The 14,222-nt window shown below is 43.5% G+C and overlaps 1 protein-coding gene across 6 annotated transcripts in view; it reads left to right on the plus strand.

The window, feature by feature from the left end:
* G2E3 (G2/M-phase specific E3 ubiquitin protein ligase) overlaps window positions 1-14,222 on the plus strand; it is a 1,254,036-nt gene that overhangs the window by 761,977 nt on the left and 477,837 nt on the right. For all 6 annotated transcript variants that reach the window (XM_044073806.1, XM_044073803.1, XM_044073801.1 and 3 more), the window contains one exon: window positions 2,666-2,782. In XM_044073806.1, the coding sequence (XP_043929741.1) occupies window positions 2,666-2,782 (117 nt within the window). The remainder of the gene's footprint in view (window positions 1-2,665; window positions 2,783-14,222) is intronic.

The following is a 14,222-nucleotide window of genomic DNA, read 5'->3' on the forward strand; positions in this document are numbered from 1 at the left end:
GGGTCACCGTAAAACTCCACTGCCAATCATGAGCAGACAGGTGATCTTCTTTCGGCTTTTCACTAAGTGGGAAAAGCCGAAAGAAGAAGACCCTCAGTCTGTTTTTCAAGGTGAAGGGAATATTATGTTAAGATCTGAGTTGGCACACTATTTACATTAGATATCTCCCTTTCTTGATGCTAATTAAAAAATCTAGAAATATATACTTTATTGCAATAGGGATGGAGAGAAGCAGAGTTCTTCAAAAAAAAAAGCTGTCTTTCATCACTGCTACTGAACCAGAAACTGTTGTATTGTAAATATTCAGCACTGAAAAATGTTCCTCTCTAGTAGAAGCTTTTTTGACAGTAGCTGGCAAAGACACTCTGTATTTGGGACATTTTTATGGAAACCAACACAAATGGAATGAAAGAACTGCGTTGTGTGTTGTGCTGAATCCTGCTAGTTTGTTGTACTTATTCTTTTGTTTGCTTTGTTTTGTTTGAGGTAAAATAAATCGTGCAAGTACCGTGCTTCTCAGACTTGAATTTGTGTGTAGCTAAACAAGACTTTCTCCAGGATGGTGGATTATCTTTTATCTATACCATCAAGCACTTATTCTGCAGACTTCAGTATTTCTTAGGAACTTAATGAACCTGTTTTCAGTTTGCTATCCATTCCCTATTTTAATATTACTAGCCTGCCATTTATGAAATGTAACATAGGCAATTTGTTCTTCAAGGGCAGCAGGCACTGAATTTGTAGATGAAACACTGAAATATAAAGTTGTTTGATAGCAGTAACCTTTTCATTACTTGCACATCTTTTTAATGTGGAATTATTCAGAAGACTTCTACAGAGGCTGTGCATACTGATTAATGGTGAATTGTAATGACAGAAGTTTTAGTGGCCTTTAATGGTTGAAAGGTTCTGAATTTGCATATGTTGTTTCATTGCTTACTGGAAAAATGTTCAAAACTATAAATTTAAAACGCAGTCTAAAAAGTGGTGCTGTGTTATGCAAGGGATACAATTTAATTTAATTATATATTATAATTTAATACAATCAGGAAGGTGAATGAAAGAACTTTTGTAAGGTCCTAAAAATGTATTCAAGAGGCCTATGATTTCCAAACAGCCCAAAGGTAAACAATCTAATACTGGCCCAAATGCATTTTCCCTAAATGTGGGTTTCAATGCTATTTCAGTGAACGTGAGTTTCAAAAGGCAGGGAAGTTTTAATGCTAAGTCTGTTTTCATTGTGAAACTGTATTTCTTTGTTTAGCAAATGTCTATCAGTGTTTGTGCTATAAAATTTGAAATTAAAGTTTAAATTAAATCCAAGTATCTGTAATTATTGTATAAGTAAAGGAGAAAATAGTATGCACATTGAGAGTTTTGAACAGTGTTTATGGCAACTGGGAAGAAATGGAGAAATAGCCAGTTAATGGGACACTAGGAGGGTACGAGGGGTACCAGAATTACACTCATTTTGTTTTCATGTACATGTCCAGAATTTTTGACATGAAAAGTTGTCAGCCCGAGTCAGAGCCCTAGATCAAGTTTCTAAAAAAGCACCAAGATCTCATCCCTTCGGATCTGATAACCCAAATGTTAAACTGGGCGAAAACAAGACAACACTGATCTAGCGTTATGTTAAATACATAACTTTCATTTTCAAGTCATTTTAATTATTGTTCTTTACTTCTGAGAACTACTGATACATTCTAGTGTGTTCCAGTAGAGTTGAGGGATAAAGAGCAACACTGCCCAGTTGGTCTGAGTTCGATGAATGGCTTGGGTACTTGAGGGAGCTAACTGGGTGGATGGGCATGCCCATGCTGGGGGAGAGAGGGTGGTGCAGAAAATATAACCACAATGCCTCATAGGAGTAAATTTGTGGTCTGCATCTGTGGTGGACTTTCAGCTCAAGAAACCCCTGCTTGGTGGTAACCTTCATTCATGAGTGTATAGGAACATGCATTCTTGGAGCAAGAGGGAAAGTATGGGTCCTGTGGTGATGCAGGTAGCTTGTCCTCCTGCTCAGGGAAGGTGTCTGTAGACTATAAGCAACTTGCACCATTGCCTGTGTTATGGCCCTTATGGCTAGCTTTCACCAGCTTTACTGGATAATTCCCTACTACGGGAGAATGAATATGCAGAATACAATTTGAGGAGGCTAGATTGTCTGCAGAAATGGAGGAAAAAGGTGATACTTTCCATATACTGGCTTAGAATTAGGAACCTAATTGCATATATATTTTGGTAATGCAGCCCTTTGTGCACCTTGGAATTAACTGCTGTAGTAATAAAATTATAAAATTTTGTAGTGTTAAGAGTGGAGCAGACTGTCATGTTGAGGTAAAACAAAGTTTTTGAACTAAATCTCAGAATAATTAAATTGGAAAATTGATATATTTTTCAGTTTTCATTCGGGCCAAGGCATTTTGGACTAGAGCACTTGCTTCATTACTTTCTTTGCTTCCCTTCCTGTGTAATTAGTCCTCATCGTATGCAACAGCCTCATTGTTGTAAGCATGAAGAAAATCTTTTAGAAAAGAACATTAACATCGGTGTTCATGTGTGGTATATCTATTCACTTTCATACAAAAAGTTTGAGTTGCTAAGTTTGCAGGAGCTACCTGTACTCTGATTATTTTTACTTACTTAGATAATTCTTTTCCAGAGATGCATCCTGGGAGCTAGAAGAAAATGCATATCAAGATCTTTTAGAATCTCACCAACGCTGTGAAGTTAGAAGATGTCAGTGTGACAAAGGAAGAGAGTATAATGAGCCTGGAAGGTAAACTTTTTTAACATTGACTTGTATTCGTTGCTCTGTTTGTGAAGTCAGTGTGATCAAACCTTGCAACATTTCAGGAAATGCTTCTTTGCTGCAATACGTTCAGGAAGAGTTTGAGTAAAATGTTACCATTATATGTAGAACAAAAGTATAATGCTAAACAGATAATTGTCAGCATATTTATTTATTTATTTTATTGACATTTGTTTACTGGGAAGGTTTGACTGGGCATGGATGCTCTTTTTCAACAGTGGCCCGGAGAGAAAAGCTCCAAGGTATCATACTTAGTGCAATTAATATTTACAGTAACAAGTTTTGTAATGCAGTTTTAGTGAATACATAGCAAAATAGTATAAGAAACTCTGAATTATTCACAGACATTAAATTTCTAAGCCTGGTACTGAGACTTTACAGATAGAAGAGTGGTGAATAAGAGAGGTAAGTGTAATTTAAGAAACAGAGCGAGGTATTGGAGGACATGAGCAAGTCTGAGTGTTAATAGAAAAGTAGTGATGGAATAGAAATTTGTATTGATTTGCTAATTAGATGGGGGCATAGTAGTTTAAGATGTACAGTAAAGGTAGATATTAGAAGGGGATAAGCAAAGTTGAGTGATTTTAGTGCTTTAAAGGGAGGTGTAAGAAAGATGATGAAGGATGTTAGAGAGCTATGGCCCTGATGAGGAGCAGGGATGAAGCCAGGAGGCAAAGAGGAAGTCTTTAAGTAATAGTTTGAAAATATGAAGTTGCGACTTGTGTCCATTCATTGTATACCTTCTGAAATGCAAGTTATGTAGTAGGCGTTTTATAAAGTAAAATTCTGTACTGCTGTTTCCTTTAGGAACTGAATATTGCAAAATCACATTAAATGCTGCCAATGAGCCACTATCCGGAAAGCAAACTTGCTGTTTTGGAGCATAATCTTGCATCCTAGAAAAAAATAGCTATCGCTAGTTTTCACATTAAGAACTTTAATGTTCATAAGTTGTACTTTGCATGATTTCTTTTTGCATACAAATTACTCATGTGTTGGCAGTCCTTACTTTTTAAATGCTTGATTCAGTTTTCTCTGGAGTTTATTTTATTGTAACATAGCTTTTGCCAAAATCCAGCCCAGATATAGTCACTAATTTAATCCAATCTTTTTTTTTTTGTACTGTCTGTTTTATAAAGGGAACTACTGTTGAACCCTGAAATAGTCAGCAGTGTTGGAGAACTCCTAGCCCAGCTGGCGATCCTCGCTTAATGGGCAGATGTAACTAGATGGGCGTAAGTTTACTCTAAGAATGTGGTCAGTGCAGTCACATCCACCCACTGTAAATAAAATGATGCTGATGTAATGGGATCCTATCTCGCCTACATTCATAACTGATGGGTTCGGAGCCGATCCATCGTCTCCGACTCGGCCACTATATAGTAGAACGAAATCTCTAATTGGCTGGGCTACCCCCTTATCCCAGAATGCACCACGCCTGCTTCCCCATATCTCGTTTGCCGCTTTTCAGGCTAGACGTGGTCTCGACTTGGCTGGAGCTAAGTGGTTTATTATTACTTTTTTGGTCTTTTGACCTAGGGGTTTCTTCACTAATTGAACAAACAGCTGTTTTAACAGCTTTACGTGTGTGTGAACTTTTTTCAGTGTGATTGGTATTTTTTCTACTTACCGGGCAAGGCCCGTTTAAGTTAGAGGGCCTTTGCCCTTATTGTGAGTTAATGTGATAAAATTGTCTAATTTTAGGTTTGTTTCTCACCCTATTGTACGTCCTACTCTATCGGGCTAAGCCCGTTCTTAGTTAGAGGGCTTCTGCCCGTTTTGTGTTGTGTATCTCGAGCCAGTCCCGTTGTTGAGTCAAGGGCTCGTGCCCTACTTTAAGGTTACTTTCGTGGTAAAAATAGTTGTGTGACAGGATGTCAAAAGAGCAGAAGTCTGGTTTTTAAAAGGTGCACCAAGTGCAACTACAAAATGTCTATTACTGATAGCCATGCTGTTTGCGTGTATTGTTTGGGACCGAAACATTTGCAGGAAACATGTAGTGTTTGTCATGCTTTTTCCTCTAGGGTCCTTCAAGAACGTAAAAATAAATTGATCCTTAAGGGCCTTATTAAGCCCTCTTTTGAGGAAGCTTTGGCTTCTCCTTCCGCTCCAGCTTCTAAAAAGAAAAGGTCATCGGCTCCGACCAGTCCGTCGGAACCGACTTCCAAGAAGCATAGGTCGACCTCTTCTTCCTCGGCTCCAGTGGCTTCGGAGCCTCGGGTGGAAGGGTCTATACCTCTTTCCTCGGCTCCATTGGTGTCGGAGCCGCAGTGTTTACCTTGCAGACACAAGGTGCAGGGTTTGATTCTCACATGGGGTAATTGGCTAGGCTTAAAATGGCCCACAAGGGCAGTCAGCCTAGTACTAACCTATGAACCTAATCACCTGCTTCGGCTCCTTTGGTCTCGGAGCCGTTGGAGGTGTGCAGCTCAGACTCTCCCCCCTCGGCCCCGAAGTCTCCTTCGGCGCCAATGCTTATTCATACGGTTCCGGATCCGGTGCCGATGGTGTTGGAGCCGTTTCGGAGCCGGTCCCCTGGTCTATCGGAGCCTAGAGAGAAGTCGTCTCGCCCCTCATCTATTTCCTCTAAATCCTCCAGGTTGTCCGACTCAGATTTGGACAGAGTTATCCAGAGGCTTTTCTAGTCCCTGTTTTTTGCAAAAATGGTCTCGGCTCCAGCCCACTCAGCTCTGGAGCCGGCCCCCACTTCGCATCCGATTCCTCCTCCAACCTCCTCGGAGCCGTTGGAGTCGGTGATGGTAGAGCGGAGCAGAGTTGTCCAGTCGGAACCGAGACTCCCTCAGAACTTCTCGGTTCCAACCATTATTCCTACCTTGTCCACGGCGTCAGGGTTCGGTACCGGGACTTCCTCGGTCGGAGCCGAGGGGAACACTTTGGAACTGGTAGCTTCGATGCCTAGTCTTCCCCTCGGAGCGTCGGCCGCAGGGATTCCCGGTACCATTGTGGTCTCTCAGCCGGTGTCCTCCGTAGAGTCTGGAGGTCCTGCTTTTGAGGCCATGAGGAGTGCGCTGGCCATGTCCTTGCCGGCTCAGCAAGTCTCTACCTCACCGTCCCTAGACTTGGGAACTGGTGCTTCTGGTGTGCTTCAATCCCACGACAGTGGCGCCCCAGGGCCTGAGAATACCCCCTTGGGGGGTTCCCTTCTCCCGGGAGGTCCTTCTGAATCCGCTTCAGATGAACCTCCAAGAAAAAATTGTGCAAGAGGAAGCACATTGACTCCCAGGATGAGTCTATTACTTCAGATACTGACCTCGATGATGCGGAGGGGTCCCCAAAATCGTCCTCGGATGACGTCTCATTCTCAGATATCCTCGAGATCCTGAGACACAGAGGCGATTGGCATTCCAAAACCCCTTCCGCGGAGGAGTCAGTCTTTTTCATGGCCTTTGGGGCCCAGCCCTCTGCCTCCTGGGTGTCTCCACCCTTCGATGAATTACTAGATTTAGTTTCTCGAAGGGTGTGGGAACACCCTGACTCTGTGGAACCGGTGCCCGTCAGGCATAACAAGTTCCTCTCAGCCCCTCCTCAAAAGGAATCTTTGACCAAAGGAGTTGCAGTAGATGCGATGGTGGTGGTATCTGCCACTCAGCAAGACGTGGCAGAGGCTTCAATGTCTATTCACCCTCCTAATAAGGATTCCAGGAGCATGGATAGGTACGGGAAGCGTACCCTTTCTTCAGCGGCCTTTACCCTGCAGTCGCTGAATTACCTTTGTCATTTCACCAGGCTCCAAAGGGACCTCCTCAAAGAGTTAGGTGAGTCTCTTACAGGTAATCTTCCTGAGGCGTTAGCCCAAACTGTTGGTGCCCAGATGACTACCCTATCTTCGATAGTCAACTCGTCCATGAGGCTCATCACATATGCGGCCGAAGGGGCGAGTAGAGCAGTGGGAACAGGCGTGGCTCTTAGAAGACACGCCTGGTTACGCTTGTGTCCCTTTGCGGAGGCTTTTAAGTCTTCCTTCACCGACGCCTTTGATGGGTCCTCCTGTTTGGACCCAAGGTGAAGGACACACTGACTCGGTGCGAGCAGGAGGGCAAGACCTTGACTGCCGTGGGGGCCCGTTTTTCCGCTCCCTCTAGACCTTACCCCAAGGCCCAGAGAGGAGGGAAAATGTGGTTCAGGAAATCTCAAAGGTCTTTCCCTACTCCACCGAGTGATCCCCCCTCTAGAGGCAGGGGAATTCAGGAAGACGCCGCCCCAGAGGCGGCAGAGGCCCCCGTAACTCTGGAGACCGCGATTCCTTTCGTGGTCCATCCTACGCTCCCTGTCCCTGAGACGTGGCCCGACTGCACATCTCCGGAGCCAGTCGGGGGTCATTTTGCGGAACACCCACAGGCTTGGGAATCTATCACCAAGGATCAGTGGGTGCTCCGAACCATAACCGGAGGCTATCTCATCCCTTTCATCAAGATCCCCCCTCTTCCTATCAGGAAAATCCCGGACATGCCACCCAGTCAGCGGGATCAAGCAGCGGTCGAGGTTTCAAAGCTGCTAAGAAAAGGAGTCATCCAGCCTGTCCCCGCCGACCAGATCGGATCAGGAACTTACTCAAGACTATTTTTGGTGCCAAAAAATACAGAGGACTTGAGGCCCATTTTGGACCTCAGCTTATTGAATCGCTTTGTAAAAAAATCCAAATTCCGAATGGTCACCCTTCAGTCCATTCTCCCGTTATTGGAGAAGGATGTCTGGATGTGCTCCATAGATCTCAAGGACGCTTACTATCACATTCTGATAAGTCAAGAGTCCAGGAGTCATTTACGCTTCCGCCTGGGAACCAGTCATTTCCAGTTCCGAGCACTGCCCTTTGGTCTCACCACAGCCCCCAGGGTGTTCACCAAGTGTCTGGCAGTAGTGACGGCTCACTTGAGAAGTCTAGGATTCCAAGTGTTTCCCTATTTAGACTGGCTCCTTACTGCCACCTCCAAGCATCTATTAGTTCGGGCGCTTATGACCACAGTCAGTTTGGGTCATTCACTAGGAATCACGTTCAGTTGGGGAAAATCTGTGCTGCAGCCGTCTCAGCGTATTACCTTTATAGGCGCAGAGTTAAACACAAGAAGAATGCGGGCATTCTTGCCGAAAGAAAGGATTCAGGTCCTGCAGTCTCCGGTTCAAACCTTGTTACCCAGATCACGAGTTCAGGCCAGACTGATTCTGCAGTTATTGGGCACGATGGCCTCGACTATTCTTCTAGTCCCCTTAGCCAGGCTGCACATGCGGGTGCTGCAATGGCTACTGTTGGTTTAATGGTCCTTTCAGGAACTTCCCCTGAACCATTTGGTCCAGATTACCGAAATTTGCCTTCAGGACCTACGTTGGTGGCTGCTTCGGTCCAACCTGGACCAGGGGCGACCCTTTGCCCTTCAGCCTCCTGTCGCCACGGTGACCACTGATGCCTCCCAGACAGGGTGGGGGGTCATTATCTGGACAGGTCTGTCCAAGGCACGTGGCAGGCTCACGAAACGCACTTGCATATCAATATCCTGGAAATGAGAGCGGTGCTACTGGTGTTGCAAGCACTTCATCATGCTCTTCCACGGGGTACTATTGCGATCCTATCCGACAACATGTTGGTAGTCTGGTACATAAACAAGCAAGGCGGAACCAGGTCCTACCCTCTTTGCCTAGAGGCCATGAGAGTGTGGCATTGGGCGATTTCTACCCAGCGTTTCCTAGTGGCAACGCACATTCCGGGGAAATCCAATGTGATTGCAGACAGGCTGAGCAGAACTCTCCTGTTACCTCATGAGTGGTCCCTCAACGACAGGGTGGCTGCAAACATCTTTGCCAAGTGGGGCCTCCCTTGTTGCGACTTGTTCGCCAGTTTTCACAATGCGAAATGCAGGGACTTCTTCACTCTTACTCCCTCTCAGGGGCAGATTCTTAGGGATGCTCTAGCTCACAGTTGGCCCCCCGGTCTACTTTACACCTTCCCTCCGGTTCCCCTTCTCCCGAAGGTGATACAGAAGGCGATTTATCTTGGGAGTGACATGATTTTGATCACTCCACACTGGCCTAGTCAGGTTTGGTTCCCCTTCCTTCTGAGGTATGCGGTGGAGGGCCCATGGTTTCTGGACCTGGTGCCCGACCTGTTGACTCATCAGTTGGGACAGTCTCACCCATCCCTCAGGTCGTAGAGGTTGGCCGCTTGGTTACTCCACTTCCAACCTTAGTCAGAGATAACTCCTTTTCTCCAGAAGTCATCCACATTTTGTCCTCTTCTCAAAAACCTTCCACTGTTAAACTGTATTCCAGCAAGTGGAAGAGGTTTGCTCTTTGGGCCCAGCAACGAGGTGTATAGATCCCCTTACCGCCCCAGTACCTCAGGTTTTAGAATTCCTGGCTTCTTTGTTTTATTTGGGCTCTTCAGTTTCCACAATTAAAGTCCAACTGGCGGCTATCTCTAATTTTCATGTCTCCTTTGAGCCTTCCTTAATGGCAAACAGGCTTTGCAAATCTTTCCTTAAAGGAGCGTGGCTCCTTCGGCCCCCAGTAGCCCATCCTGTGCCCCCTTGGGACCTGAATATGGTTCTAGCTTCTTTAACTGCCCGCCCCTTTGAACCAGCAGCTACTTGTGATATAAAATTTCTATCTTGGAAAACCGCCTTTTTGGTGGCAATAACCTCTGCCAAGCGGGTTTCAGAGTTCCAGGCTCTCTGTTCTAATCCTCCTTATTTGATCTTTCACAAAGACAGAGTGTCCCTCAAGTTAAATCCCTCTTTCTTGCCCAAGGTAGCATCCCCCTTATGCATTCAACAATCCTTGGAGCTCCCTGTGTTTTTTCTCAAATTCTTCAATAGCGCAGAATATATCTTCCATCAGTTGGATGTTCACAGACAACTGCGTTTTTATTTAAGTAGGACCAATCAGACACGAAAGCCAGATCAGCTGTTTGTGTCCTTTGTGGAAAATAGGTTGGGTCAACCGGTGGCTAAAACCACCATAGCCAAATGGATTAAAGATTGCATCTCCTTCATTTATTCACGGTCCGGCAAAGAGCTACCTTTCCCAGTCAGGGCTCATTCTACCAGGGCAATGGTTACTTCTGTAGCATTCCACTCCAAATTATCGATAGATGATATCTGTGCGGCCGCTACCTGGACTTCTCCACACACCTTAATTTCTCATTACAAGATAGATGTGGCTTCTCAGGGTAGAGCTTCCTTTGGTTCCACAGTTCTCAGGAGTGTTTTCCAATGAGCCACCCGGGATTTAGGTGCTAGGGACGCTGTCCCATCAGTTATGAATGTAGGCGAGATAGGATCCCATTACATCTTTTAGTTATGTACTTACCATAACTTCGGATGTATGGGATCCATCTTGCCTACATTCATACGTACCCGCCCTCCTTCCCCCTTCCCATTGGATTTAGAGGGAATGCTGCTACTTACTGAGTTTTTCTCTTGAAAGACTTTAGTTTGTTACAGTTGCTGGTATGCCTCTGTGTCTGGATGTAGGTATGAAAGTGAACAAACAAGATCTGGGGAAGCAGGCGTGGCGCATTCTGGGATAAGGGGTAGCCCAGCCAATTAGAGACTTCGTTCTACTATATAGTGGCCGAGTCTGAGCCGATGGATCGGCTCCGAACCCATCAGTTATGAATGTAGGCGAGATGGATCCCATACATCCGAAGTTATGGTAAGTACATAACTAAAAGTTTTCTAATATTGTGCTCTCAATAGGAAATATTTCAAGTAACTACATTACCCTGACTTTAAAACCCTAAAATTATATTGCTAACCTCACATCTCTAACCCAAACCTTAAAGCTGTCAATGAAGAAGAGCCCATAGTGGAATTTGAGTAAATCACACTTGCACGGTTTACTTAGGGAGTCCCTGCCCTCTGTAAGTCGAATATCACTTCACAGCTTAGGCACTAGAATCTGTTTGGACTCGTTCATTGATGGTGAGCACAGAGATAATAATTGTTTACTTGTAGCATGTTAGACAATCATCTGTTGTTCAGTAGTATATTGTTTACATATTTTCCAGGTTTGTGAAGTATGCATCAGTAAATGCTGTTTAATTCAATCTGATCGGCTCTCACTATTTAGTTCAGTTCTGTATTTTTGTCCCATTGGTGTTTAGTATGGGTACATATGTTTTGTTTTTTACCCTTTTTTCTGTGCCAGATTCAACTCCACTTGTATTATGCAGCATTCCAGTATTTGTCACTCTGAAGTGTGAACACTTTCTCCTGGCATAGTATGTTTTTGTTTTTGAAAGTACACTTGAACATTTTGCAGTTTGACTAGCAGATGTAATTTTTATGACAATGTATTGTTAGGACTGTATGTATAAACAGAATACAGTGCCCCCTGAGGTATGTACTTCACTCAACATGTCAAATAATTAGGGAAACAACAGTGGCTCTTAAAGGACAACTATGTGATTCTTTTCTTGTTTCCACATTTCCAAAATGCTCTTCTTCCCTATCTTATGATGGTACCCATGAAGGAAAGTAAGTTTGCTGAAGTAAATCCCGATTTTGAATGTGTCCTTCATCCCCCGTTTTTACAGCTCTGGTACAGTGAGCCATCTTTAAGCCTATTACAATCTCGCAGAGCATTAGAAACACACTACGGGCACTGGAATGGCTTGGTGATAATGCCCCTTGCTTTTTTCCACTCTATCCTCTGTTGCTGCCAAAGGACCGCCCACACTCCACCTTCTGCAGTCCTTTCTGCCAGGAAATGCCTCCATTAATTAACTATATATGTTAAATGTGCCCTCAGCATCCAATAAAAATGCGATCCAAAACTACTCAAGGAGCACTTCTTAGTGTTGTTGCCAGACTTATCTATTTTCTTGAGGGATTACTTTTATTCCTGCCTGTTGTGGAGCCAGTGTTCTACAGTTTGAAATAACTTTTTCTCAGAAATGGGTAAATGTAATTTTCTTTGCTGATAAACTAACTGCCAATAAACTGAGTTAAATTTTTCGCTGGTGGTCATATCTACTTATTATGCTTGCCCATTCCCAGACGCTATTAATGGTTCCGTTAGGGCAAAGTTTTACATTGCAGGAGCCTAGGTTTATTTTATTTTATTTATTTTTGCTGTTGCATGTATGCTCTGTTGGTCTCTTTTTTTTGCTTCCATGCCTATCAACAGCTTAGTTCAAGAAATTGGGACAAGGCAAAAGGAGTGGGACAAACGGGCAAATATTAAATATTGCTCATATATACTTAAGACAGTTGCTCAGATAACAGGATGTGTTTGCGTGGATTTTCCGCAAATATGTTAAGTTTAAAACACAAATGTCTGCCCTGAATTAATTCTGTAGTTATTTCCCAGCAAACTTAATTTTATGAGGACTTCTGAGTTAAAAAATCATGACATTCTGTGAAAATCTGTAGTAGACCGATAACCGGAGAGTTGTGTTAGTGAATGTTAAGCTGCAGTGGACCTCCTTTTTTAAGGAACCTTATGCTTGCCATTATTTTACACTGGCTAATCAACATTTTTGCTGTTTAGCCAGCGTAAAATAAGGAAAGAGAGAGTGTGTGTGTTTCTGTTGGTGGCTATGTGCGCGTGTATGCCTGCGTGAAAGTACGAATGAGATTGATTGAGCAGTTTGCGGTTTTACTGTGTAGGGGAAGTGAAAAGAATTTACGAAGAAAAGATAAGAATGTACATGTGTGTGTGTGTGTGTGTGTGTGTGTGTGTGTGTGTGTGTGTGTGTGTGTGTGTGTGTGTGTGTGTGTGTGTCATAGTCCTTGTTTCTGTCTGAATGTGTGTGTGTATGCATGCTTGCATGAATGAGACCTAAAGTGTGCTTGAGTGTATATATGCCTGCGTGAATGAGCGCGCGTTTCTTTATCTATGCTTGGGAAGATTGTCACTTAGTGAGTGTATGCATGCTTGTGTGAATGAGACCTAAAGTGTGTTTCTGAGTGCATGTATGCGAGCATGAATGAGAGCGCGTTTCTTGTTAGGGAAGATTGCCACTGTTTCTGTCTACTAGCAAATGTTATTTGCTCCTTTTTAATGTATGACTAGATGCAAGAAGTTGGGAAACAACTTCCTGTGCTGTAGTGGATAACATTTGCTGTGGGTAACAGTTTCATATGGCATATAACCGCTTAGATCACAATAATGTTTTAAACGAAAAATATACGTCTGAGATCTTTTCTTGTCTTTTTGAAGTTTAGATGCTTTGTAATGCATAACATCAGTAGGTTGGAGCAGTTGTCACCTACTTGGTAAATGGATAAAAGACTTGCACAGACATGTATGTTTCATCATTTGCTGGCCCTGTGATTGAGGTGATTTACTTGTGGACTCGACCCTTTCCCATCAGCACATCTTTCAACGATCCCTGATTCTGCTTCACATTTCTTGGCATCTTTGCAGTTCTTGGAGGAAAGCTCAAAAGTAGAGCCCCCCCCCCCCCAAGAAAAAAAGTATTGAGGTTTGTCTTTTCCCCTGCGGTACACAGTTGCCCAAGTCATGTCTGCCTACAAAAAGGAGGGTCAGTTGAAAACCCTTCAGTAGTTTTGTGTACTTTTTTTTTAAGCCACCTGGTCAAATTGCCCCTTTAGAGGGGACACCCAGAAGCACTGTCTCAAAGTTGCACAGTAGGCAAAGGAGGAGATCCTGGGCACAGGAAGCAGTTAATTAACAACTAAGACCTTTACACTGATTCCCAGACAGTATGTGATAAATACTTAGTGCATTTATTCATGACTCATTTTGCTGTAGTTAGTCCACGTATCTTGCATTTCACATGCTGTTTCGTGAGTCAGCTACAACATGAATGTGTCTGACTTTGCAGTAAACTTAGTTACTGAATCTCTTAAAGTTTGACATATATTATTGGGATCACATATAAATTCAAACATGACTTGAAGGCATACCTCTCAACCTCCAGATCAGAGAATCTGGGACAAAGGACCGCAAAATCAGGGACACCTCATTAGCATAAGATATGCATATTTAAATAAGCGCAGTAATGGACACAACCAACATTCATCCAATTACTCAGGGCATCATTTTAAGCATTTTTTTATTAGAGAATTATATACACTGACACATCAAAATAGAGGATTATTCATATTTTTCATGAAAACTGTATAAAAATTAGTCAGACATGTTCAGCCCCCCCCCCCCTCACAAATACCCTTACAAAATGATACTTATATGGAACAGAAGCAATACATGGTATAAGGCAAGTACATTCAGACTACTGATTCAACTTCAGCATCTTGGCAGGCAGAAGTAGTTTCTGCAGCTGATGCCGTGCAGGAATGTTCTTTGTTGTAAGCAGCTGTTGCTTTTTTTGCTGCCTCCAGCATCTCCTTACACAGTAGCAGTCATTGTCCTCGTTCATCTTTACTGCTAATAGAGTTTGTTTTTGAACCAAGTGACTGTCTGAGCT

The sequence above is a fragment of the Protopterus annectens genome, chromosome 6.part0, assembly GCF_019279795.1.
Source record: "Protopterus annectens isolate FY-2018-M chromosome 6.part0, PAN1.0, whole genome shotgun sequence".
NCBI lineage: Eukaryota > Metazoa > Chordata > Ceratodontiformes > Protopteridae > Protopterus > Protopterus annectens.